Here is a 27,146-nt window from a genome sequence, read left to right as displayed (position 1 = left end):
TAAGCCAATTGCACGGCTGTTTGCTGTCGCTCTGCCTTTCCACAGCTGTCAGTACGTAGGTATGCTCACACCAGCACCACCACAGACCTGTGAGGGAAGCGCTGGGCTGTGACGACAAATGGCTATGATGTGTCCAGAGAGAGGAAGCGTCCCCTCCATTATGGTCTGGGACCACCACTGTTTCCTCATGCTTTCACGGGTATGAAAAATTACCTAGCATGACTGTGTGCTAAAGTTACAGGGAAGCACAGTTGTATTTGTGTCCTTTAAAATGAAACAAATAAGCCCCAAATCTGCTCCCTCTTCGGTCTTCATCCAAACTGGAATGGCGTCTAAACATTGTATAGGAGACAAGCCAGTTGGCCAAAGTAACGTTGTTTCATGGCCATATCCTGAAATATAAATATATCCTGATTGGTTTTTTTTTTTTTTTTTTTTTTTTTTTTTTTTTTTTTTTTTTTGGTTTTTCGAGACAGGGTTTCTCTGTGGTTTTGGAGCCTGTCCTGGAACTAGCTCTTGTAGACCAGGCTGGTCTCGAACTCACAGAGATCCGCCTGCCTCTGCCTCCCGAATGCTGGGATTAAAGGCGTGCGCCACCACCGCCCGGCTAATATATCCTGATTGAGAACAGTGTATTAGTCAGGGTCCTCTAAAAAAACAGAACTGATAGAATGAATATATTTGATTTATTAGATTGACTCATGATAAGCCAACAATAACTGGCAGCTGACAGCCAAGACTAGCCGTCAAAACCAACATAACTTTTGATGCTTGCCTACTGTTTCTCCCAGCATCATCTCAACTTTCCAGTCAGTCAGTGCAGACCAAAAGTATGAACCAAAAACGCCTGTCCAGGGCAGGGGAGATGGCTCCGTGTATGGGGCACTTGCTGTGTGAGCATGAGGACTGAGATTCCGACTAGAATCCATGTCAGAGCAGGCAAGTGTGGTGGCTTCCCGGAATTCTGCACCTGGGGAATAAAGAGTTTATTTCAGCTCACATCTTTCAGGTTACAATCCATCGCTGAGAGAAGTCAGGGCAGGAACTCCCGTCAGGAACTGAGAAGCAGGAGCTGATACAGAGGCCAAGGAGGGGCACTGCTTACTGACTTGTTCCCCATGGTTTGCTCAGACTGCTTTCTTATAGTACCCGGGACCACCTGCCCTGGGGTGGTCCTACTGATGGTGAACTTGGCCCTTCTATATCAGTCATCAACCGAGAAAATATACTACAGGTTTGCCCACAAGCTCATCAATTAAGGGTCCTTCTGAGATATGTTTAAGTTTGCGTAAAGTTGACATAAAACTAGCCAGCAACCACACATATACACACTTGCAATCGTACCTGCATATATGAGCACACACGTGTAAGCATGCATGCTTCCACTCATTCATACACACACGAAAACATCAGTCTGAAGAGTGACGGGTGTCAAAGGGTGTGTATTTATTAGTGGCTTGCTCATTGCTGGGACACGATACCTCACAGAAGGATTTGTGGTGCTCATGGTTTCAGAGGTGTCAGCTCACTGTGGTAGGGAAGTTGAGGCAGAGCAGAGAAGCACGTGTCATACTATCCAGGACGCAGATAAAGGGAATACAGGAGAGGTCCAGGACAAGACAAAGCTCTAGACCCTTCCCCAGTACCCTCTGCTAGCTGGACTGCACCTCCTACCTTAATGCTCTCCCCCACAATACCATGATATTCTGAATCCCTCAAAGAAGTAACGTCAGGTCAGATCCCTAGTACTGAATCACTTCCCAGAAGCCCAGCAAATGGGGGGGACACTCCATATTCAATACATACCAAGTAAGACTAAATCCCCTCCAGCTTCCTCTGTTTGGTAGCAGGGAACCCTTAGAGAGGACCCCCGCTTCCATCTGTGGGTTTGTTGAGACTGTTTCTGTATAGTTCCGTCTGTCATCTTTATCTGCCACCTGGGTACATCCCTATCCCTTCTTCCATCGTGACTTCTCTCATAGCTTGGCTGTTAGGCTGGGTGACCCATCAAGGGCTACTTGGGAGGCCAGGGTGCCCAGCACTTCTTCCATGAAGCAGTCAGTTTCCTTACAGCTTACACAGCGTGGCTGACCAACTGTTGGGCTGTCTGCTGCCTCCCTTACTCTACCATGTCTCTGGTGCTACCCTCTGCTGCTGTTTCTCCATGTCAGCTTGGTCCACACTTCTGAAAGTCTGAAAGAAAAGACACTCTAGAGAGAGGCCTTTTATTGGCACCAAGGCTGCAACACCAGGGGAGGAGCCCCAGAGTGGGTCTCCCAGCCGACTGCTGTGTGAACCTGAACAGGAACAGCCTGTTTGTACAGCTCAAGAAGGGCTGTTTAAGCCAATCACAGCATCTGTGTGACCACTAACAGACATTTGCTCTGAAGCAATCGCAGCCATTCGTTTGGGACCAATTATAGCCTTGCCTCTTAGCACCTCTCCAAACAATACCTTTTCTAGACTACCAGGAGAATTGCTCCCTGCTTGGCCAGGGTGGACATGGTTACAGGATCATCTGGAGTTCATCCGGGCTTGTCACAACAAAGTCTTGTAGTAAATATTTCAAACAGCCCGGCTTAGGCAGTGTCTTTAGTAGTGGGCAGCCCCTGCCGTCTTTGCGTAGTCTGAAGGCATCTCTGGAATGTTCTGTGTGGCCGATACCAGTGAAGAACAGTCAGGCTGTCTGCTAGGCTGATAGTTGCTTTGCTCAAGACAGGCAGAGCAGTAAAGGGTAGTCCACCAGCTGCTAACTAAGGAATCAAATCGCTCTGTGCCCAGATCTATGCTTATTTACAGGAAAAATGAGCATCAGAGGTGCAATTAAATTAAAAGCTTAACATTGATTGATTTTGTAACTGGTTTGTGCAATGCTGGCTCCATCCTGTGCCCAGGGAGAGGTGAGTGTCCCTTGTCTTTCTCATGCCTACTCAAGGTCCTCACTAGACAACCAAACATTAGCATATTGTGCCCAGGGCCTGCATGGGATACTTGCAAGGGGCTGGATTGAGAACAAAATGTCCAAATCCCAGCCACTGGTAGTAAAGCAGGTAATCATGTCTGTGTGTCAGATTCCAGCAGAAATCTTGGAATGAGAGGGGCATCAGTTATTCTCTCCACAAACTGCAGAAACCTGGATCTATATAGGAAGAGCACCCAGCAGGAAAGCATCACAGGTTTTGGTTTCCAGTGTCAGGCAGTGGTCCTGAACAGCCCTGCCAAAATCAGAGCAAACCCATATCTCTGCCAACAGCTGCTACACCCAAAAAAATGCCAACTCAGTCTTTTCCATGCTGTAAAGTTAGAATGCTTGCTTAAAATCAGACCCTACTTAAAATAAGGAGCATATGCCCAGTGCTTAAATATAAGTCTGTCCTCTGAGGGAGTAGTGTGAGCGCCTTCAGGCTTTATATTCTGAGCTCTGAAGGATATTTTCAAGAGTCACAGGGACCACATGAGTGTCAGGTGTGCAGCCAGCAAGCCACAACCAGCCCTCACACAAGCCTGTGTGCGTTAGTGGAGGGGTGAGGGGTTCGTACCTTGAGTTCATCTCAGCATCTGATGACTTAAGTGAACCACGAGGAAGAGGCAAGGAGATTACAGCATTTGTTTGCTGTGTCTAAAATTATCCTCTGATTTCACTCAGCACCTGCATCAGGGAGGAAAGGCAGGAGATTGCCAACCTTGGGTAGGGCTTATTCTAGTAGTGTGAGTGTCCTTTGCCTTACAATGCAGGGCCTCTGGACGTCGGTTCCCTTTACCTACAGGGCTCATGGAAGCCCGTGCTCTTGGCCTGGGTTAGATCTAGACTAGAAGGAACTATAAGGCCTAAGCTCTGACCCTCAGTGTGTGTGTTTTCAGGCAGGATGTAGAAAGAAATGGTTCTAGGTCTGTGCATGAAAGGGATCTTCTGGAGCCCTAAGATCCACATCCCAGCTGGAGGTCAGCCCAGCACCTCCTTGGCTGTAGAACCCACCATCAAAGTGGAATCTACACAAAGTGCCTCCCAACCTTAAAACTCAGCAGCTCCTGGAGATATTTACAGGAACAGAAAATACACCTCCAGATCTGACCTGTACCACTTTGGTCACTTGCCTGGTCTGTCTGGGACTCACTCTTTATTACACAGTGGAGCTGGCCATGTGCTTCACTGGAATACTGGGCACTCCCGGGAGGCGTGGGCACTCTTACTTCGGTCAAGTCCAGCAAGATAATAAATCCTCCATCCTGATTAGCTCATCGGGGGAAGGGCCCTATGATACATATTGGTGATCCATCACTTCTGTAAGAGACAAAAATATATTAGCACCTGCATTAGAAACCTAACGAGTCTACCACGACTGTGCAGGTGGCTTCACGCCCCCAGAGAGTGGGTGGCACCTAGCATGGGCCATTGTTGCACACAGCACTCACCTGGCATTCAGGATTAGGTGTCACCTCTTTCTCAGGAGTGGCTTCCTGGCCCTAGCTTCTCCCGATCTCATGAAGAGTCTCTCATCCACCATCACCATCATCTGCTAGTGACTCTAGGGTTACATATTTATCCTAGCCTAGAGGTCAGAGTACTCAGGACACAGATGAACTGCACACATGTCCTCTTTCCTCTTTTTTTTTTTGTTTTTTGGTTTTTTGGTTTTTCGAGACAGGGTTTCTCTGGTTTTGGAGCCTGTCCTGGAACTAGCTCTTGTAGACCAGGCTGGTCTCGAACTCACAGAGATCCGCCTGCCTCTGCCTCCCGAGTGCTGGGATTAAAGGCGTGCACCACCACCGCCCGGCTACGCATGTCCTCTTAATCACACCTGTGGTGCTGCTGAACACAGACCTGAGTAAATGGAGTGTAGATTTTGACTGTTTCACATCAGCACTGAGTCTCTCCCAGACTCCCCTGACTCCCCTGGCCTTTTTTCCTGCCACAGCACCCAGTGGGCAGGTTCCTGTCAACACCTTTGCTACAGTTCTGCCTACCGCCTTTCTCTCACTCCCTGGGAAGCTCCACTGGTGACAGTCCACTCCCACCCTTGGCCAAATGTCCAGTCCACTCCCACCCTTGGCCAAATGTCCCCATAGCTCTGTCAGACACATTCCTTCTACCAACGTGTGGCTCAGGTACAGCCCAGTACCTGTGACTGAGATAGCACAAGTCTAAGGAAGCTGCTCATTTCCCTGCAGGTAGAAGTGGGTGGGTGGGTGGCATTGCCTTTCCTGTTCTTGATGGGAGACACGGGTGGCCTTTTGATCTTGAGTGTTATTCCTTTTTCCCACATGTCCTTCAGTGTTGTCTTTGTGTAGGCATTGAGCCCACATAGTGATACACACACAAGCACTGCAGGGGACACTGCCCCGAGATGTTCTAGGTTCAAGTACAGGATCATTCATCACCCAGAAGCAAGATTTGTTACAATGACCTCCCCAGGGAAAGGCCAAGTGAGAGGGCTTGATCAATGTGCTAGTGTTAAGTCAGGGAGGCTTTCTGGATGAGGTGGGGTCTGCGCTGAGGTCTTGGGGGGGGGGGTTAAGAAGAACACTGCATTAGGAAGCAACTAATGTCCTGAACCCCTGGAGTCCCAATGCAGGCAATGCCCCAGAGAGCCTAAGAGGCCACCGTGATGGTAAGTTTTAACTGTCATATTGGCACAGAGTAGACGCAGGAAGAGAATTACAGTTGAAGAATTAGCTAGAATCAGATTGGCTTGTGGGCATGTCTGTGAGGATTATCTAGATTGTTCGTTGATATGAAATACCCAGCCCATTGTGGGTGGCCCCATTCTCTAACCGGGGGCCTGACTGTGTAAGAAAAGAGAAACTAGGAGAAGGCAGGCAGGCAGCACAAGCGAGTTTCTCTCTGCTTTCAGCTGTGACTACAATGCCTCTAGCTGCTTCTCAATCCTGACCTGAACTGTAAGAGGAGTGGCCCACAGTTCAGACAAAGGCCTAAGCTGCTTTTTGGTCAGGGTACTTTATCACAGCAACAGAAACGGAACTAGAATAGATACTTTCAGAACTTCTGTCTTCTAAAGGCATGTTGCTGTGTGGCCTTGGGGAAGTTGTCACACTAATCTCTGCTTTGGTTCCCTCCCTAGTGTTGTGAAAGGGAACATTGCCACGCGGGTTGGAGTGTTGGAAGGCTGAGGTCCTCATCTGCCAAGTGTTTTAACAGTGCCTAATCCCAGGAAGTGATCTGGATGTCTTAGCGTTTTAATAATTAGTATTATTGTGTCATCAGCACCACTTGCAGAAGACTGATGTCCCTGTCATTCTGTCCTGATGAGACGTTGTTTATTCCCGTGGGCGTCTAGTGCTGGGACCGGACCAGGAAAGTAGAGAGCCGTTTCCTGTTTTGTACCAGGCTAGTCCCTGCTTCTCACAGGATCTGTTTTGTCTAGATTCCAGAGTTTTCTGATGGCTTCTGGACAGGGGCCCAGCTGGCATGCTGGACAAATTCTGAAACGCCATGGGCATATTTCCCTAAGATCTCTATCTACCTGAGAGATGAGAACTCCAGTCGCTCCTTCCGAATCACCATCCTGCCACAGGTACGAACTTGGATCCGTGGTCTTCTTATTTTCACGTGCAACTCACAAAACCAGATTTCACGCATGACTAGGCACCTGTGGCCACAATGACACCACCACACTGTTGCTTGTTCATGAGCCTATAGGTCTTCTGGTCTCTGACAGTTTGCTTCATATGGTCCTGGTCAGGAGGGAGTGGGCCGGGCTTGGCTGGAGCCTGGGATGGTATGGGCTCAGCTCACAAGTCTGGGGTCAGGTTAGTGACATGACAATCCCATGTGTCTTTCAATCACCAGAGAGCACGGGTGACAGTGGGGTTCTGAGAGGAAAGAGCCCCATACAGTCCTGGAGCACTGGCCCTTTTCCCTCCCTGTTGTCACCAAGAGGAGCCTGCAGTGGACCTAGATTCTAGAGCTAGGGACACAACCTCCCCCTCTCCCTACGGGGAGTCACATAGCCTCAAGGCATAGCCGCAGGGAAAGGTGAAAAACTTGAGGACATTGATGACATCTGCCACTGGTCCATTTCTGCTTTGTCTTTGTATCAGCACACTGGACTGTCAGAAGTGAAGGCCTCATACTGTAACAGCAGGAACTTTTTCTCTCAAGGGGCTCAGCAGATGAAGTTCTGTCTTCTGAGCCATGTTCCCCTCTCCCCTCTCCCAGTCCTCTTTCCCTGGGCCGTGGCTTTGTTAGGGAGGAAGACAGACTTAGTCCCAGTCCCAGCCTAGGAAAGGCCACAGTTAGCGGTCCTTCCTGATCTCACCAGAGGTGGCACTGTGGAGCCATTTCCCTGCAGCAGGCCTCTGCCTAACCCTCCCTAAAATCCAGGGAAGTCAGACACCAGAATCTTAGAACAGGACTTTGGGTGCACGCACGCGCGCGCACACACACTCACACACACATACACACACACACACACACACACATAATTTTTTTTATTTAAAACATCCTCTAGCCCAACAGGAAATTCTGAGTTTCTTCATACACCCTTGAAAATGTGCTTACTCTCACCTGAGATACTGTCAGTTGTCTGTTTGTGCTACTTTGATTTAAAGTAAGCAAGTTGTTTTTGTTTGCTGAGATTCAGCAAGATTAAGTGTTCTCATAAGTTACAAAGTGTGTGGTCTATCTTTCATATTTATTTAGGCAGTGTCTCACTATGCATGCCAGACTAGCCTTATACTCAAGTTTGCCTGCTTTTGTCTCCCAAGTCCATTATCTGGAGTTCTTGCTGGAAGAGACACCCAAAAGGACCAACTAAAAGATGCAAAGACTCTGCATGGCATCTGACCACTTACTCGTGTCTTCATATCTGATACATAGTCTTCTGCTTCTCTGTAGTTAGTTCTTCCAGAGGCAGTGAGCGGTACTTTCTATACGTACTTAGGCAACCTCTAAAACCCTAGATCCAGGTGTTACTGTGGAAACTACATATGATCCCACAGCTCTTCCCGACTTAAGTAGATGTGCTCCAGAAGTTGTGTGCCCCCTTTCATACCAGCCAAGCTTCAGCCCACGCGTTCATTTAACGTGCATTTTCCAGGGCCGGGCTCTAGGCTGAGGTCCCCAAACTCCAGGGAAGAGGTGGTTAACTCCGTGCTTGGAGACAGTGCTTGCAGACAGGTAGCCTAACAATGCAAGACGGTAACTGCAGAATCAGCCCACTAGAGTGGAGCTCTGCATTCATGCATGCAAACCCACACTCAGACACGTGCACATATATGTTCGGTTGAAATTGAAAATAAAAATCTTTAAAAACTAAAGTTTATTGAGACACTTTTATTTATTCTATGTGTCTTTTATATCATATATCTCAATCCCATTCATTCCCCATCCCTTCACACCCACCCTCTGCCACTACAGCCCCCCAAATAAAACAAATTTAAGAGGAAAAAAAGGAAGAAAATAAAATGAGAAAATAAAAAATAGGAAGGAATTAAAAATCTCATCATGGAAGCTGCAGTGTGACCCATGTCTTTCTGTAAACCCCTTTGTCCATACATCTCTGCTTGTTAATGTTCATTGCAAAGAGTCATTGGTTAGTCTGGTTTGAGGCCCCTGGTCCCCACTACACATTTGATACTGGGCCCCCAGTAGAACACTTCCCGGACATCCTTCTGCTTCCCTGTGTTATGGAGCTTGGGCCAGCAGATCAGGTCACTTCATGTGCTCCAGCAGATCATAGATGGGGTGGATGTCTGGGCCTGGGCATCTGTAGGGTTGGTCCACCAGATAGGAAATAGAGAAAGCTCTTCCATGGTCACAGTTTCGGGGCTGGCTCACCTACACCTGTGCTAACAGTGTTGGTTCTGTTGTGTTGCCCTGCAAGGTACAGGGCCTGCTCTCCCAAATGTTTCAGCTGGTGGGGGTCAAAGATAGGGTCTCACACCTGCCTCAGGTGTTGATGGTGGAGGGGGGGAAGACTCCATTCTACTGCCCATGCCACCATAAGACAGATGAGAAAGGGGGACATCTCTCCCATGTTCACAATTTCAGGACTGGCTCACCCACACCTGAACTAACAGGGTTGACTCCATTGTGTTGCCATGGCGAGGTACAGGGCCTGCTCCCCCAAGTGTTGCAGCTGGTGGGGTACAGGGCCTGCTTTGAGACACTTTTGATCTCATGTCCCAGATGCCTGGGATGATATCATTGTCTTTATCTTCCTTGACCCTTGGGGGTGGGGGAGATTCTGAGCAGAGTAGGTCCTCCAGTTTTATTCTCTTGTCTAATCCATGCTTTGTCCTGTGTCTTTCCCTCGGTTCTTCAACTAACAGCTCTACATTCAGCCCATGATGGGAGCTGGTCTCAATTATGAATGCTATCGCTTTGGTATCTCCTCCTCCACAAACGCACTGGTAATTGGTGCCACCGTGATGGAGGGGTTCTACGTGGTCTTTGACAGAGCTCGGAAGAGGGTGGGCTTTGCAGCAAGTCCCTGTGCAGGTAAGTGTGGCTTGCATAACACAGGAGCACCCTAAGAAGAGGGCTTTGGTAAATGTGCCCACCTGGAACAGTCAGCATGGCTTTCCAGGTGCTGTTGAACCATTTGGCAAATGCTCATTTCTAGTGACCAGAACTTACCACTGAAATGGCTCTTGGGTTTGTTGAATAATGAAATGAGGCGATCCACATAGTTGCTAATGCATGTAATACCAGGGGTTGAACCCAGGCATGTACACATGCTAGAGTAGTGCCTACCTCTGAGCTATATCTTCTGTCCTTCTTAACTTTTTAAATTTCAAAACTGCATATTCATAAGTTGTTCAGGCAGGCTTTGAACATAGGATCCTTGTGCCTCAGCCTCCCATTGAGCTGAGATTACAGCCGCACCACCAGACTCAGCACACATACAGCTTTCTAGCTCAGGCATACAGCAGGTTCTTGGAGAGTGCTAATCATCGTAGTTGCACTGAAATCGCTTCCCACGCAAGATATAAAAATGCCCATGAGCCTTGCAGCTGAATTACATTTTGATTTTATTCTGGGGGTTCTGGGATTGAAACCCAGAGGCTAAAGCAGACTAAGCACGTGTCCGCCATTAAACTGTGTTCCGAGGCCATGAATTACAATGTTTTGACAGTTGATACAAAATTAATAAAGGAAAGAATTCATGAAAATCTGGGTCTTTGTTAGGAAGTAAGAAGTAGAGGTCTGTGGAAGCTGTTTCTTAGAATCCTAAAATAACAAGGCCAAGGAATAGTTGTCTCAGAACTTGTTGGGTGGAGTTGTGTGAGAAGCCACAGCAGTTACCCTGCAGAGTCCAGCTGAGACCTGGGTGGAACTCCACAAGGAAGCTGCTAGAATAGGGAAGCAACCTCAGATTGGCAGCTGCTCCAGGTGGGGCTCACATAGCACCTGGTACCGTCCAAGACTAGGTGCTGGTGACAAGCAACCCAAAGGGCCCAAGAGGAGGCAACCCGCATGTAGGCATGTGTTGGTAGAGAGAGAAAGGAGAGTCTATATCAGGGATCGTGGTCAGGATGGCTGCAAGGTTTCAAAATAGCCTTTCAGGGGACTGAGAATGTTTGCACACTGAGTGTGGTAGGTCATGCCTATAATCCCAGAACTCAGAAGGCTGAGGCAGAAGGATTGCCTTGAGTGAGTCTGAGTAAGAACCTGACTCAGAAAATCAAAAGTTTTGAGGGTTGGATGTGATATGTAACTCAGGGGTAAAGTGCCTACCTAGGATGCAGGAAGGCCTGACCACAGTGCCCAGCTTAAAATAGATGCAATGGTACATGTTTATAGTCTCAGCTCTCAGAAGATAAAGGCAGGAAGATCAGGAGTTTAAGGCTATCTTAGCTTTCTTTCCTGTTTCTGTCATGAAACAGCCTGACAAAACCATCTTAAGGCGAAAGAGCTATTTGACTCCCTGTTCCCGGTTATAGTTCACCATGGAGGGGAAATCAAGGCGGCAGGAGCGTGAAGCAGCTAGTCACATCACATCCACAGTCGTGAGTGTGGATGAATTAATGCACATAAGGTAGTGCACAAGTCAACTTACATAGTTCAGAATCCCTTTCTAGAGAATGGTGTGACCCTCAGTGGGCAGGTTTTCCCATCTCAACTAAGATGACCAAGACAGTCTCCCACAGTCATGCCTGCAGGCCAAGCTGATTTAGGCCATCCCTTGCTGAGACTCTTCTGAGGGAAGAGCCATCATGGTAAGTTTGAGACAAGCTGCTGTCAACACCAGCATCTGCTGAAGTGTGGTAGACATCTGGAGAGTGGAAGGACCACGTTCAAAGGAAAAACTACGTCTGGTCTATCAGGATAACTCAGTCTACACAGCCACGCCACCCAGACATGCGTGAATGTACCATGTGACTTCTTATCTGACTTTGTATGAAATTTGGAATTCATGGCTTATCCTGGTAGTAATAGTGGAGCGAGACAGAGCAAATTTGTGTGTGTGGTGTGTGTGTGTGGTGTGTTCCTGTGTATACAGGTACACATGTGTAGTGCATACATGTGTACATGCATGTAGAGACAAGAAAACAACCTTAGCTGTCATTCTTGAGGCTTCTGTCTATCTTTCTTCTTATGGCAGGGCCTCTTGTTGACCAGGCCCTGACCAGTTCAGCTGGCCTGCCTGACCTGCAAATCCCTAGACCGACCTGTTCCCACCCCGTGGTGCTAGGATTGCATGTGCTACCACTGTACCCAGCTTCTTTACATGGGCTCTGAAAGATCAAACCATGCATGCATGGTGAATACTTTACTGGTTTAAGTTGTACACCCCCCCTTCCCTCATGTTTTTAATCTTACCATGAGTTTTAAGTTTTGGGGCATGTGTAATCTGTCTTATTCTGTTGCCACCAAAACCTTTCCCTGCCTCATATGTGAGACTGTAGCCTGAAATGTAGACAGAAGTTTCTGTCCTGCCCATCTGTCCTACAGTCATTCAGTCCCAAAGAAACAGACAGAGAATTATATTAATTATAAACTATTTGGCCTATTAGCTTGGGTTTATCATTAACTAGCTCTTAAACCCATAATTCTTGTCTACAAGATTCAACCACGTGGCTTGGTATCTTTTTATTAGTGAGGCATTCTCATCTTGCTTCCCGTGTGTCTGGCTGGTGGCTGGTCTCTGCCTTTCCTCTTCCCAGAATTCTCCTAGTCTGGTTGCCCTGCCTTTACATCCTGCCTGGGTACTGGCCAATCAGCATTTTAAAACCAATACGAGTGACAAATCTTTACAGGGTACAAAAGCATTGTCCCGCAACACTGAAATGTCACAGTATTCTCAACTCTGAATATTTTACCCCTTTTAAGGTAACCTTATGAACTAAACTGTTTTTCCCACAAATCTAGTTCCCATATTAAATGTTATTAAACGAGGGGCTTCCTTTGCAGCAGCTGGCATTGTGTGCACATAACACTGGCAGGAGTATGATAACCGTATGTCGTATGTCGTATGTTGTCTGAATGGACCACCGCTGCATGTGAATTCATATTGTTTCACAGTGGGGCAGCACAGCTGTACTGATTTTACTCTGAACTGTGTTTGATGCTGTAATATAAGGTTTTTTTTTTTCCTTAATGGTGTTTAAAACTCTATTTAAGGCCTCGGCACTTACACACTTGATTTCACCAGCTGTGAGAAGGTACCCTGGTGTCTGTCTCCTCTTTAACACAAATTATTTAGCTACCAGAGTGATTCCTTCCCTGGAGACTGCAGTGATAGCAGCCAAGCTCTGAAGCCCTGTGAGAAATGGACGCGACATTCTATCTTTATGATTTTCCTTCTTAGTTATGTAATACTTTAAACTGTGAGAAAGCGTCCCAGGACCCCTCTCAAGTATCAGTATCCATGGATACTTGAGCTCTGTGTGTAAAATGGTGCTGTGTGGACAGGTGACCCGTGCTCACCACCCAGATACTTTAAACCATTTCTGTATCTCTAGTAATGTGATACAGTGCAAACACCATATTAATGGTTCCCGTTTTGCTTGTTCAGGGAACAATGAGGACACAGCTGACTGCATCCAGGGACATCTTGTCAAATATTTTCCATCTAAGGTTGCTTGAATTCACAGATGTAGGACCCATAGACCCAGAGGGCTAACTGTGCATAAGGCATGCACACTTACTTAGAAACTCCAATCTAATAGATTTTCTAATCATATTTTCTTGAAAAGTTTGTTCTAGATGTAGCTAGTACCCCTCCTCAGTTGATATGGATTCTTCTTAGGATTGCCGCACATCTATTATTCTGTCAGACAGGTGTAAGCAGGTTACATTAGACATCTGTTTCTGCCTAACAGCTTTGCCTAAACTTTGCTACTCTCTACTGTCGTTACTCCTGCAGGTTTTTAGGGTCAGGCATGGAGGCTGGTGGAGCTGACTGGGTCTGGCTCTGAATCTGATCATCACCTGCAGCCATCTGGCGTCTGCAGATGCTGCTCCCAAGCTCTTGTTGGCAAGAGTCCCCCATTCATTGCCATGAGGGCATCGCCACAACTTGCCTGAGTGTCCTCAAAATAGCACATGGTCCTCTCTGAATGAGTTGCCCAAGAGAGAGGGTACCACAAAACCCTTAAGACATGAGTTGAAGACTTTCTGTATCCCATTTTCAGCGGCAGTGCTATCGTTCTGCAGTGTGGAGGAGGGGAATGCGTGGGTTAGATATAGGGAAATGGATCTCAAATGGAAAAGCACCTTGTCTTGAGTTCTGTCTACCGTAGAATTGTTGATGTTTCATGTTCATTGTCAACTTGAACACAACCTGCAGTCACCAGAGGAGAGAGCATACACAAGGGAGTCTAAGCCAGATTGTCCTGCCGGAAGTCTATGGGAGATTGTTTCGATTATGTTAATTCAGGTGGGAAGGCCACCCATTGTGGGTGGTACCATTCCCTTGGTTTCATTCCTGGACTGTGTAAATGTAGAAAGGGGATTACATAAGATAGACACACATGGATTCATTCTCTTTCTGCTCTTGACTGTGGGTGTGATGTAACCAAATGCTTCAAGTTTCTGCCTCAACCCCCTAAACAGTGGCAAAAGAAACCTTTCTTCACTAAGCTGCTTTTGAACACAATACTTTGACACAACGACAGAAGTAAAAGTAAGACAGGCTTGTAACAAAACAGACTTTTGTTAGTTGATTTATTTTTTTATTTTCAATTTATGTTATTGTTGTGGAACTATGTGTGATCTTTGTCAGCTTAATCTCTTTGCTAAGTATTATATATTTTAAATATTCTGTGTTAATATTCATCTTAACTACTGCATCACACCAGATTATGTAAATAATTACATAATCTTATTAAACTTCCATCATCATCCAAGTATGCAAACCCAAAAGGAAAATGGGTGAGCGTCTTGTTGCATAGCCGTGTTCTCTCGTCTATAAACCATTTCCCTGATAAAAGTCCCCAAAAGTGATTATTTTCTGACTATACCACCCAGTTAGCAAACTTTATAATGAGATAGCACAGAATTTAAAAGCAGTTACTACTCTATCAGAAGACTGGGGTTTGGTTCCCACATAGGATGACTTACAGTTAACTGTGATTTCAGCTCTGGAGGCTTTGGTGCCCTCTTCTGGCTTCCACAGGTATCTGTACACACACACACACACACACACACTCACACGCACACAAATGTGTGCAGTACTCATGTGTACCAGTATGTACATGAACACAAATCCACACACATGCCCACAAATTAAAATAACATATCACCGAACAATTGTATAATCTTACTAAATTTCCATCTTCATCCAAGTATGCAAACCCAAGAGGAAAATGGGTGAACAGCTTGTTGCATAGTCATGTTCTCTCATCCATAAACGGTTTCCCTGTTTAAAGTCTCAAAAGGTGATTATTTTCTAAAATGCTGATTAGTGTCTCAGTTATAAGTTTTTTGTTTTGTTTTTTTTAAACTTTGCTTGTGGTGCATTTTAGCATAAAATGCTTCTTGTGGTGTTTAAGTCTCTCGTGAGAACTTGAGGGTCTCTACCCCTAACTGTGGCAACTCAGAGTCCAGTCAGGCTTGGTGAAGGTGGAAACCTGAGGGGTCAGTGTCTTACAGGAAGATGCTCCTTTTGTTCTCAACCCTTCCTCAGACCACAGGCAGCCAGGCTCCCTCAATGGTCAGTTTTTGGACTCTTACTAATAAACCAGACCTACACAGCACTGTGGTTCTAGCTCCTGTTTCCTTGGTGTTTGGGGTCAGATTTCTTGCAGTGTGACTTTCCAGGGGAGATGTAAAAACAAAAATGTCAATGCCAAATAGACAGACCAAAGAGCTCACAAGTCTGATGTGGCACATTAGTGAGTTTATTGGTGCTGCTCCCAGCAGCATGGACCGTCCATGGGAGAGGCACCATTGGAGAGCTGGTGGGGTGGGGAAACCCCCACAAGGCTGCAGCCCTAGGTGAGAGTTCCAGGAGATTAGCAACTGCTGAGAGAGAGTCAGTCTTCCCCAGAGGTCAGCCCTAACACATACAAACAACACTAACCGAACTCAGCAAGTTGTGTTCATATGTGTATTTGTTTCATTTGTGTCGTATCATTTGTAACAATGATAATTAAAAAAAAAATAGGCCATGAATCTGAGAAGCAGGAGAGAAGGGGAGGTAATGAAGGGAAGAGAGGGAGGGGAGATGATATAAGTCAAAAGAAAAAGGGAACAGCCCCGACCCTAATTGATCTTTTCCCTTGTATGTATCTTTGCACTTATAAGATCCCCTATGGCTGTGTAGAATGGAGTGGGGTTTGACGAAGGGCTTGTGAGGTCCTATGGCCCTTCCTCCTCATGTGTTTGTAGACTGTGTCCGTAAACCTACCTTCCTAGAGGTCTGTTTGCTGCCATGATTGCTGGACAAGGTCTGTTGCCATGGCCACCCTGCTCCACAGTGATGATGGTCACAGAAAGCCCTGGGGAAACAACCACAGCATTGCCCACCCTTCCTGGGCATGGAGACTCTAACCCTCGTGAGAACTTCAGGTCAGGGAATGGCTCTTCTACATGCTACTGAGTGTTTAAAATCTGGGGGGTGATCTGAGCACAGTGGTCCACAGCCATAGACTCTGACATTTGAAAAGCTGAGGCAGGGGCATACCTCAAGCCAAGAGTTTAGAGCTAGCCTCCTTAACATTGTAAGACCGCCTCTTCAAAAACCAACACTGACAATTTAGCTCAGGGATAGAGTGTGTGCTTAGCAAACCCGAGGCCCAGTGTCCAATCCTCAGGAACTATCTAGATGAATAAATAGTGGGAACTAACTGCACCTTAGCCTCCTGTCTGTCAGAACAGGAGTTAATTCCCCCACAAAATCAACCAAACTGGTGGCGTTAAAACGTATAGACGCTTCTACTATTTCCCAGTACCTTTATTTGGCTTTATAATTTTGGGCAGCTCTTAGTTTATAGGGTTCACTGAGGGTTGCAGCGGGGGAGCAGTGAGCAGAAGCCCTTTGCTAGAATCCCTGGAGCTCCAAGAACTTTTCCAAGCCTGACTCTGTGAACTTCCTGGCTTGTTTACCTGGAGTCCATCAGTGTGGTCATGGTACAGGGTGATTTGGAGGAAAGTGCCCAGACAGTCTCCTTTTCCTTTTGTGTGTGTGTAGCCTGGAGGTTGTATGTAGGAGTGTGTGTGTGTGTGTGTGTGTGTGTGTGTGTGTGTGTACTGTGTGTGTGTACACATGGGTTCATGTGCATGTGGACGCCAGAGGTCAGCTTCTCCGTCTTGTTCTTTGAGACAGGGTCTTTCACTGGTCTGGAACTCACCAAGTAGGCTGGACTGGCAGCAAGCCCCAGGGATCCACTCATCTCTGTCTCCCCAGCACTGCGATTCCAACTGCAGGTCACCACACAGGGCTTTTTCATTTCTTTGGTTCTAGGAATCAAATTAAGGTTCTTATGCTTGCTCAGCCAACACTTCACCATCTGAGCCTTTCCCCAGACAGCTTTCTTCTGCTGTCTGTGCCAATTCCAACCCCCCATCCTGCTGGGAACCCCAGTATGGATCTCAAGCAGAGCCTTGCAAATTAGACAGAGTTTGTGAGTCTGTGGGGCAATGTGGAACCCACCCTCCCAAGTCTTTGCCATATCCCTAAACAGATACTCTGGGTACGGGGGCCCCTTCAGCCATCTCCATGTTGCCTTGTCCAGACATCGCCAGCTAAGCAGATAATAATGATAGGGTTAAATTGACGGCTCTGGTGTCTTAATGCCTCCGGGGCTTCTGAAATACCATCCATCCCTTTTTATAGACTGAGACATTTAGCACCCAAGAGCTATATAGATTGCAACTCATACAACTTGAAACACATCGTGGATTGTGGCAGTAATTCCATGAAATTTTTCTTGCTGCAGGTTGAAAGTGGATCATCTGGTACAGCTTATGTTTAAAAATAGGGAGAGTAGTGTGAAGAGGAGCTGCAGAGACGTGCCTGTGCTTATCTAGTTAGAATACTGTCAAAGACACCGAAGCTGAGAACCATGAAGCCTAGGCTCCTCGGCTCCACATTGTGCGGATGAGAGCCCTGAGCCCTGTTGAGAGTCTGTGCGTTTCACACCTACTTCAGAGAATCTTGGCCCTGGGGCTTAGGGGACGGCTCATCCAGGAAAGTGCTTCCCACACAAGCACGAGGACCCCAGTTCAATCCTCAGCACCTACGTAAAAAGTAGATATGGTGGTGGCGTGCACCCATAATCCCAGCTCTGGGGAGTGGGGGAAGGACAGAAGAATTCCTGAGGTGTAGTGGCCAGTCAGCCTAGTGACACTGGAGAGCCAAAGACCCCAGTGAGAGACAAGGTGTGGAGGGTTCTTAAGGAGTGAGTGACACTTGAGATTGACTTCCCAAGTCTCACACACCACACACACACACACACACACACACACGGAATGAAAGGTCTTGGGGAATGAGGAATGAGTGACACTTGAGATTGACTTCTGACCTTCACACACAGACACACACACGCGCACACACAACACACAGACACACACATGCACGGAATGAAAGGGCAGGGAAGAAGGGAGGAAGCAAGAGAAACAGAGAGACTGGCCTTGGATCCAGAACCTTCTAACTGCTTCCAAGTGAAGCAGGCATTTGCACAGAATGTCTTGGTCATAGATCTTCCATTTGGTAGGGCACTTAGTTTCATTCTGTGTCTTGTGCTGTGGGGGAGGGGATCTGAATAGCATAATCATTATCCTTAGTAAAATGATATGTCTTCTCGGGCTTTCATTATCCACCAGGTCGTGACCTTCTGAGAACAAGAGAGAAATTTCACAACTAACAATTTAACCCAAGATATTCATAAAGACATTTAAAGTAAAGCTAGAACTGACATGTACCCCAGGCACTGTGTACACATTCAACACCTACTAGTGTACCTATTCTTCCAACAATGCCACTTTCAGGGGTAGTTATGCCCTCATTTTACAGGTGAGAAAAGTGAGAGTCAAAGCAATTAACTGAGGACATAGAGAGACAGGGCTGTTAAGCCAAATAGCACAGTTCCCAACAAGGAGTGGGGATCTGAAGCCAGAGTCCACTCCCAGGTTCCATGTCCGCTCCCTTCCCTGCAGTGGACCATGTCCTCTCAAATATAAGTCCAACATAGCCAAGTCAAGACAGTTTCACATCACCATTAGTGTATATAATAAAGGCACAAACACCTAGTGAAGGGCCGTTCCAGAAAATAACATTCAGAAAATAGCTTTTGTTACTATTTTTGAGAAGGCTAACTCCAACCTCTCTATGCAGCCTAGGATGACCTACAACTTCCTGCTTCCGCTAATGCTGGGGTTGCAGATGTGTACAACCATAGCAGCTCAAGCAGTGCTAGGCAAGGAGCCCAGGATCCAAGGATGCTCAAGCCCCTTCTGTAAGATAACCCGCTGTCTCCACAGACTCCATGCACTGTCCAGTGCCTGTATCATCTCTGTTGTAGGAGGCCACTTGTTCAATTCCTGGCTACCCAGACTCCCAAAATAAGCACACAGAAACTGTATTAACTAAAGCACTGCTTGGCCCATTAGCTCTAGCTTCTTATTGGCTCATATTCCACTGTACCTGGCTGTTCCCTTCCCAGTTCTTCACTGGGAATGAGAGTGTCTTTGTGTGTGTGTGTGTGTGTGTGTGTGTGTGTGTTTGAGAGAGAGAGAGAGAGAGAGAGAGAGAGAGAGAGAGAGAGAGAGAGGTGTATGCTCCACAGTCTATGAATTTATATATAGTTAACATTATGTTCTGAAAAGTTACTATTTATTACTTTTGGTCTTTGGGCCCTTCCATTACATGAATAGAACAACATGATGTCACCTAAATACACTGATGTTCTCTCTTAGCAGTGTTTCCAGTGCTCTCTCTGTGTGTCAATTCACATAGTTTCTGTTGTGACATCTTTAACTTGATTTGCCCTTTTAAAAGATTTATTTCTTCTTATTTTCTATGAATGGGTGTTGTGTCTGTGTGTATGTATGCATGTGTATGTCTGTATGTGTGTCTGTATGTGTGTATGTATGTCTGTGTGTATGTATGTGTGTGTATGTATATGTATGTATGTATGTGTGTATGTATGTGTGTATGTGTGTGTGTGTATGTATGTGCACCACACATGTACACTGCCTACAGAGGCCAGAAGATCACATTGGATCCCCTGGAACTAGAGGTAGAGATGTTTGTGAGCTGCCATGTGGACACTGGACATTGAACCCAGGTTCTCTTCAAGAACAGCCAGTGGTCTTAACTGCCAAACCATCTCGTCAGCCCTGATTGTTGTTTTTTTTTATAGTGCATGTGCCATTAACAATGCCAATGTGTTTTTCATCTTATATATTACACCAGGAAGCTTGACTTAGGTCTTCCAACATCTTCTGTACCACTATCATGCTACATTTTTCCAACTTCCTCATTAGAATATGGTGATAATCAAGGTCATAATATCCTGTGTGTGGCTGAACTCATCGGAGGCATTTCTGGCTAAAATTCCTCTTTATGAGCTTCATTTTCCTCCTTTTCTGTGAACTATAAGTGGTGTGTTCCATCTCCTTGCTCTGCTCTGTCCTATAGAACAAATGTTCATTACCCTCCAAGATTCCTCTATGGGTACCTAATATCCAACACAAGCCATCCCCAGCTTGGAGGTAGAGCCTCTGCGGCTGTGACCTTACAAAAAAGCTTTAACAAGATCTCCCACTCCTTCCATACATGAAAACACAGAGGCTTGCCATCCAAAAACCACAAAACCATCTCCAGGCAGGGTTTGCCTACATGCTGCTTGCAAGCCTTCTGGTCTGTGATAGTCTCTCATAGTCCCTGGAACAGACTCTGTGTGGCAGCATAAATCAGATGCTTCACAGTGTGAATTTCACCTTGTCAGGGACTGAGTATTTTTGTGCTCTTAATAATACTTGAGATTTTTCCTGGATCAAGATTAAGCTACTTAAAAAGAATGTTTGCTATCTCATCTTTCTTTTAGGCTTCTGTAGGTAGTCAGAGCTGTGTTGGGTCAGTGGTCAGTAGTACTCCCTCCACTATGGAAGAAAGGCCCCTCTTCTGCTCCATTCCTGATCTGTTGTCCTGTCAACTGGGGGAACAGAGCACACAGGGAGCTGCTGGGGATGCAGTCCTCTAAGACCTGAGTGACTTTTCATATTCTTTTCCAATGACCCTCATGAGTCTCTCTGATCAGTGCTAGCATCCTTCAGACCCTAGGGATGAGCTCCAGGACCCTAGGAGCCACCAAGATCCAACGATGCTCAAGGATGCAAAAGCTCCTTCTGTAAGATAACCCGCTGTCTCCAGACTCCAAGCACTGTCCAGTGCCTGCATCATCTGTGGCTGTAGGAGGCCACTTGTTCATTTCCTGGCTGCCCAGACTCCCAAAATAACCACACAGAAACTGTATTAACTAAATCACAGCTTGGCCCATTAGCTCTAGCTTCTTATTGGATGACTCTTACATATTAATTTAACCCATCTCCATTAATCTGTGTATCGCCACGCGGCAGTGGCTTACCAGCAAAGTTTTGGCTTGTCTGTGTCTGGCGGTGGCTCCATGGCTTCTCCCCGACTCTGCCTCCTTTCTCCCAGCATTCAGTATAGTTTTCCCACCTACCTAAGTTCTGCCCTACCAACAGGCCAAGGCAGTTTCTTTATTCACCAGTGGTATTCACAGCACACAGAGGGAACTCCCACATCACATCTCTAGAATGATGTCCTACCTAACAGTATCAGGTTCCTTATGATATGGCACAGTGTCTCCACAGAATATGAGCGTCATGTCTAGATGGCATCACACCTTACACAGTGTCAGGTCCCTCTATGACATGGCATGGTGTCTCTGTAGAACTCATGCACCACCCTGCACCCAATCATCTCTGAATGATGTCGTATTTGTATATCTCACAGTTTCAGCACCGTGTAAATAGTTGGTTTTCCTGAACACTGTGTTGTTCACGAAGTAATGACAAGAGAAAAAGTCTGCACGTTTTCAGTCTGTGTGCCATTATTCTTCTGAAATGGACTGTGGTTGGTTGAATATGGATGCAAGACCCCTGGGTATGACGAGCCAGATGAACTCCCTGCTGAAGGCTCCAGGAGGCCTTAGCCCTCTGGAGACACTGGGTCTCTGGGTGAGGCTGTCCCCTCATCATGACCCTGCACTGCAAACCCTACAGCCATTGTTCCCTGGACTTCTGCCTGCTGCTTCTGATGGAAGCGGTGCTCTGGGGCAATCTTCCTTTGCCTTTCATCTTTTCTCACCTTTCATCCAGTGTTGCATTTGTTTCAAGTGAGAGGTCAAGCTAGTCCCTGTAACCCCATCTTGGCTGGAAGCCAAAGTGGTTTCAAGGGGTTTTGGATTGCTTCCTGCCTTGCTGCATAGCCATCTGTACACTGAGCGGGTTCCCTTTCTTCTACGTACTAGCTGACACATCTCATTTACAAAGTAAATTTGAAGAAAGACAAATGACCTGCTTTGCAAAGGCATTCATAACCTAAGAAAGATTTTACTATCAGAAAGGTTTTACTCTCTGAAAGATTTGTATAAATCTGTGAAACAGAGGAGTGAAAAGAAAAATGGCCAGTAAAGTTTTTTTTCTTTTCTTTCTTTTCCCTATCCTTTCCCTTCCCCAATCCTGAGGATTGAACCCAGGGCTTCCTGCAGGCTCAGCAAGCCTACTACCACTGACCTAGTGTCTCCAGTCCCTAATAGTTCTTCCTCTCAGAAGTAATACAATTGAAAATCAAAATTAAACATCAATTGACATGTCTGTAATACAGCTTCTTGTGTAGTCATCAAAATAGCTGGACTTGAGATTTAATGATAATGCTTTTTATCATAGAAAAAGTTTACACTCAACAATAATAGTATTGATTGTTCTGACTGGTGAATCCACTACTGTTTTACTTCCCTCTGTTTGCAAGATTTCTATTGTAAAATGCATGACTTTCCTGCTATGGAGTGGGGCCATTTGCCTTTGGACGCTATAGGGCAGAGCTTGGCGCTACTCCATAAAGGACTGGACAGGAAATGCTTCATCTTTTGCATACCAGATCAGGGGCTGAGTCACCAGTCCAGCACTGTAGCCCAACCAAGAGTGACCCAGGACAGTGGTGTGGCTGGGTGCCAGGAGATACTTTCACAAGGAAGTGGCGGGTTGACTTTGCCCCCTGGGTGTTGTGTGTTGACACTCCCTTCCATCCCTCCCCCTGTGGGCTCCTGAGGGTCAACTGAGGCTCCATCCCACCATGCTTGGGTGTTGGCAGGGAGCTATGTTCACTGACTTTTCTTCTTCTAAGGTGCTTAATAAAAAGCTGTTATTATGTAGTCCACACAGGCCAGAAAGGGTATGGCCTTTGCAAAGGAGCCAAGTCACTTCTTCCTTCTTAAAAGGTGTTCTTTTAAAGACCATTATCTTAGTGTCATTTTGACTGTTTTCTTCTCTTCCTCAAGTGAAAAAGTTCATATTTGGCAAAACTGAAAGTCTTGGTCCTTGGGTCAAAAACTGAAAGAGTGGTCAGGAGGATTTTCTAGCCCACTTTCCTTTGCCCCAAGTAAAATCTTAGGATGCTATAGTCCCAGAAGAAGAGGCAAGCCCAGTTACCTTGCCTCACCCTTATGCTTGCTTCCAGGATTCCTTCCAGCTTCTCCCAGGGTGTTGTTGCTCTATTTGGCAGAGTGAACCTGGGAGAGTGGAGCCTAAAAATGAAGAAGACTAAAGTCTCATGCAATAACTAATTTTATTCAGGGCATCAATTTATATGCTGAGGGTATTCTGAGGATTAAGCAAGGTCACATGAGCAGAGTTCACTTGAGTTCAAATTGTGTAGTCACAAGTGTAGATGGAAGTTTCTGTCCTGCTTGGTTCCACAGTCATTCAGTCCTAAAGAAATACACAGAGGCTTATATTAATTATAAACTGTTTGGCCTGCTAGCTCGGGCTTATTATTAACTAGCTCTTATAACTTAAATTAGTCTGTAATTCTTCTCTGTGTTTAGCCACTTGGCTTGGTACCTTTTATCAGGGCAGAGTTTTCATCTTGCTTCCCCTGCATCTGGGTGGCAACTACATACTGAGTCTTTCCTATTTTCAGAATTTTCCTAGTCTGATCACCCTGCCTCTACTTTCTGCCTGGCTACTGGCCAATCAGCATTTTATTAAACCAATATGAGTGACAAATATTTACAGGGTACAAGAGCATTATCCCACAGCACACAAGGGCAGGTCCTGTTCTGACACCGAGGTCTTGAGCAGAAGACATCATGATGGTCTATGCCTCTATGTCACCATTTATACCACAAGTCACATGTTTGCTAGTTGGTCATTTTTGGTTCATGGTCCTTCAGATCTGATATAGGAAGGAGGAAGTGGATCCTCCTAAGCCAGTGTGACTAGGAAAGTCTTGGAGCCACTAAGAATGAGTTGGGCTGGGTGTGGTAATTCACCAGTAACACCAGCACTCTGGAAGTTGACGTAGGAGAACTACCATAAGTTCAAGGGTAGCCTGAACTGCATAGCAAGTTGCAGCCCAGCCTGGGCTATAGAGTGGCACCCTTGTTGGAAGAAAACCAAATAAACAAAATATCAAAAAGACTAGGATGGTCTCACTAAGTGTTACATGGGGTCAAATTATCGTTGCCAAGAGACCCCTCCCCCAACCATCCCAGGCGGCTTTCGCTAAGCTTTTTGAATGACTGGCTTTCCTCTCCTCCTTCCCCTTCACTCCTGACAAACACCACAGCCCTGGTGGTACCTCAAGGCGCTGGCCAATGTGCTGACACCCACAGAGTGTTAGCTTTCTTAGGGAGCTCCAGCTGTGCTTACTTCTGCACAGTTCTACATCTTACAAGGAACCTTGAACCCCAGAGGGCACACTACCTCTGGGATGTCCCGAAGTGCATACTCAATATCCAAGCCACTAGGACCTGAGTGTCACCAGCCATGAACTCAGTGCCCACCGCCAGTGGGGGCTTCTTGACTCACAGCTGTGACCTTTCCTCTTCTGTCTCCTCAGAAATCGCAGGGACCACAGTGTCTGAAATTTCCGGGCCCTTTTCCACGGAAGACATAGCCAGCAACTGTGTCCCAGCACAGGCTCTGAACGAGCCCATCTTGTGGATTGTGTCCTACGCCCTGATGAGTGTGTGTGGAGCCATCCTCCTGGTTCTGCTTCTCCTCCTGCTGCTCCCGGTGCGATGCCGACGTGCTCCCCGTGACCCTGAGGTCGTTAATGATGAATCCTCACTGGTCAGACATCGCTGGAAATGAAGAACCCCATCTGAACTCCAGTAGCCTTGAACTCACTCTTCCAAGAGGGATGTCTCCAGTCGACTTTTCTGTCCGTTTGTCTGGAATCTCGGCTGTGCATCTCAATGCCTTCCAGACTCACTGTATCTTGATTACTCTTGATTTCCAAGCTTCCAAATCTTTTCTACTTCGGAGGGGAATGATAATAAAAACAGTTCATTGTGAACCAAAATGGTGCATTGGGCTTCCGGCTTTATGGGACTGGTTATGCCAAACTGCCCAGTGTACCTCCAGAAACAAAAAACAATCCAAACAAGTTGAAATAGACCATCCATGGTTAGTCATCATCCCTTCTTCAACCTCAGGAAAAATGAATACATTTAGTTCCTAGTTTTGGTTTTGACCATGTTAGAGGGTATTTGCCAGACCACTGCCTGGTCTAGAACAAATGAAAAGGTTTTAAATATTCTAGCTCTGTGCCTGAAACTCACTCAGCCTTCTTCCTAACCTGACTGCCTACAGGCCCTTGGTTGGGTAGGTCTTGTGCTCCACAGAGAATGAGAATTGACACACAGGTCACACCCCATACAAGTCCTTGCCAGGGGAAGGTCTTCTGACCATCTAGAGTAGGATGGAGTTCTGATGAAATGCCTGTGGTATCTTTCACGTGAAGGTAAAGATGTCTCTTGTGTGGCTTGGGTGGGATACAGGCAACCTCATTCCCATCATTGCCCTGGCCCATAAGGTGAGGCAGAACAGGTGCAGGGTTGCATGCCACTCTTTGACATTCTGTCTCCTTGCTGATCATGGTCACATACACTTATTCAGATTTAAAGTTAATTAATCGTGTTTTAATGAGGAAAACAAACTCCCCCCCTTTCTCTCTGCCACCGTAATTGTTTCTTTTCTCCAAATCTTCTCTGGAACTAAGTTGGTAATTACTGATCTGGGAAATGGAGACATGGCCAGATGCCCGTGCTTCTGACCAGCTGTCGGGGAAGGAAGACTCGTGACTTGGAGCCTTTCCACTTTTCTGAGTCCTTTGAAGCCTTGCATTTCCCTTCATAAAATGCCTGGGGCCCTAGTGTGCCATCCAAAGCAACTTGAAGGCACCTGGCTGGCTGATGACCTGTGTGGTGTGGTTCTTCCCTCTGGGGGAATTAAAGCCTTAGCAGTGGGGGAATCAGCAGTGTCTGTATTTACTGCCATTTGAGGCCTTTGTCAAAGAGAAGTGAGACCTCTAACTCCAGGCGGCCACTTGTTTATGGTGGGACATAACTGGCATGCAGAGCGAATCTTGCTTCCAGCCACATTCCTGTGCCAAGTTCAGTGTCACGTGGTGCTGCCTCTGGGACAGGTTGGATAGAAGACATTCCTCCCAGAGTACTAAGTGTCCCCTTCGGCAGGAGTGTCTTGGTGTTGACAACAGACCTTGTATGGACATCTCAGCCATCTGTGCTGCTCACCCGGTCACCTCCATATTGAGAAATACATGGCTATGCCAAGGATATGCAGGAGCCATCCAGCATGTTGCAGTGAACTGGAAGACTCCCCGGTAGCCAGAGGAACCTTCTGTGAGACTCTTGTGGGAGAGGGATTGAGCTGTGGCAGGAGAAAGATCAAGCAGAAGCAGGGACAGCACCGTGTTCTCACATGCTCACAGATGTATCGGGCCTGCCCTGGCTGAGGATGAGTAATTCCAAAATGCACTATAGGGTTAGAAATCTCTAGAAGTGGGATTCTGCTTTCATGTTGATTTTTCCATTGATTCCTGTCTGCTAGGCAGGTCTGCATGGAAATGAACCAGGTTCTCACAGACTCTGCCCAACTTCCCTGTGCTGTGAGGACTCTCAGTCCCTAAAACAGAAGGGGGCTGATCAGTTTTCACACTCAGGATGCCTGGTTCTTTGTAACAGGTCAAGATTCTGAAGTATGAAAGTTTCTGCCACACCAGGTTAGTGGGTACCCACATCACAGTACAGGATGCTGACAAGCAGGTGTCCTGGCAGGTGGGAGAGTACTACTATTTTCTATATTTCGTATCAAATGTGTCTACCTTTGTATCTCAGATACCATTGGATGTGACATTTTGATGGATATGCTTAAGTTATAAAAGCATAACTTAGCAACCAGAATGAAATAGATGGTTGAATTTGGGACATTTTCCTGGCATGTACTGCTTTTGAATTCAAAACTGTGGTGACGCCCACCATCTCAAGTTCTGCAAACTGAGACTTCACTTGGCAGACTTTCAGGAAGGTTTACCTTGAACAGAAACTGAAGTAGCACCCTTTTGAGGGTCTCAGTTTTATTTCGAATAGGATGAGGAAAACACTGGTAGATGGGGATGCCTCCCACCTGCAAGATGCAACTTTGCTTCAGTTTGTCATAAACCTGCCAGCTCTGGTGAGAAACC

At 46.4% G+C, this 27,146-nt stretch overlaps 1 protein-coding gene across 1 annotated transcript in view; it reads left to right on the top strand.

Moving 5' to 3' along the window:
• Window positions 1-27,146, top strand: part of Bace2 (beta-secretase 2) — an 87,522-nt gene extending 60,376 nt beyond the window's left edge. Inside the window, exons 7-9 of the mRNA XM_057765959.1 lie at window positions 6,384-6,533; window positions 9,292-9,460; window positions 24,498-27,146. Of these exons, the coding sequence (XP_057621942.1) occupies window positions 6,384-6,533; window positions 9,292-9,460; window positions 24,498-24,751 (573 nt within the window). The 3' untranslated portion in view covers window positions 24,752-27,146. The remainder of the gene's footprint in view (window positions 1-6,383; window positions 6,534-9,291; window positions 9,461-24,497) is intronic.

Source organism: Chionomys nivalis, chromosome 3, assembly GCF_950005125.1.
Source record: "Chionomys nivalis chromosome 3, mChiNiv1.1, whole genome shotgun sequence".
Classification (NCBI taxonomy): domain Eukaryota; kingdom Metazoa; phylum Chordata; class Mammalia; order Rodentia; family Cricetidae; genus Chionomys; species Chionomys nivalis.
The sequence above is the reverse complement of the archived record's forward strand: the minus strand, read 5'-3'. Positions and strand labels throughout refer to the sequence as shown.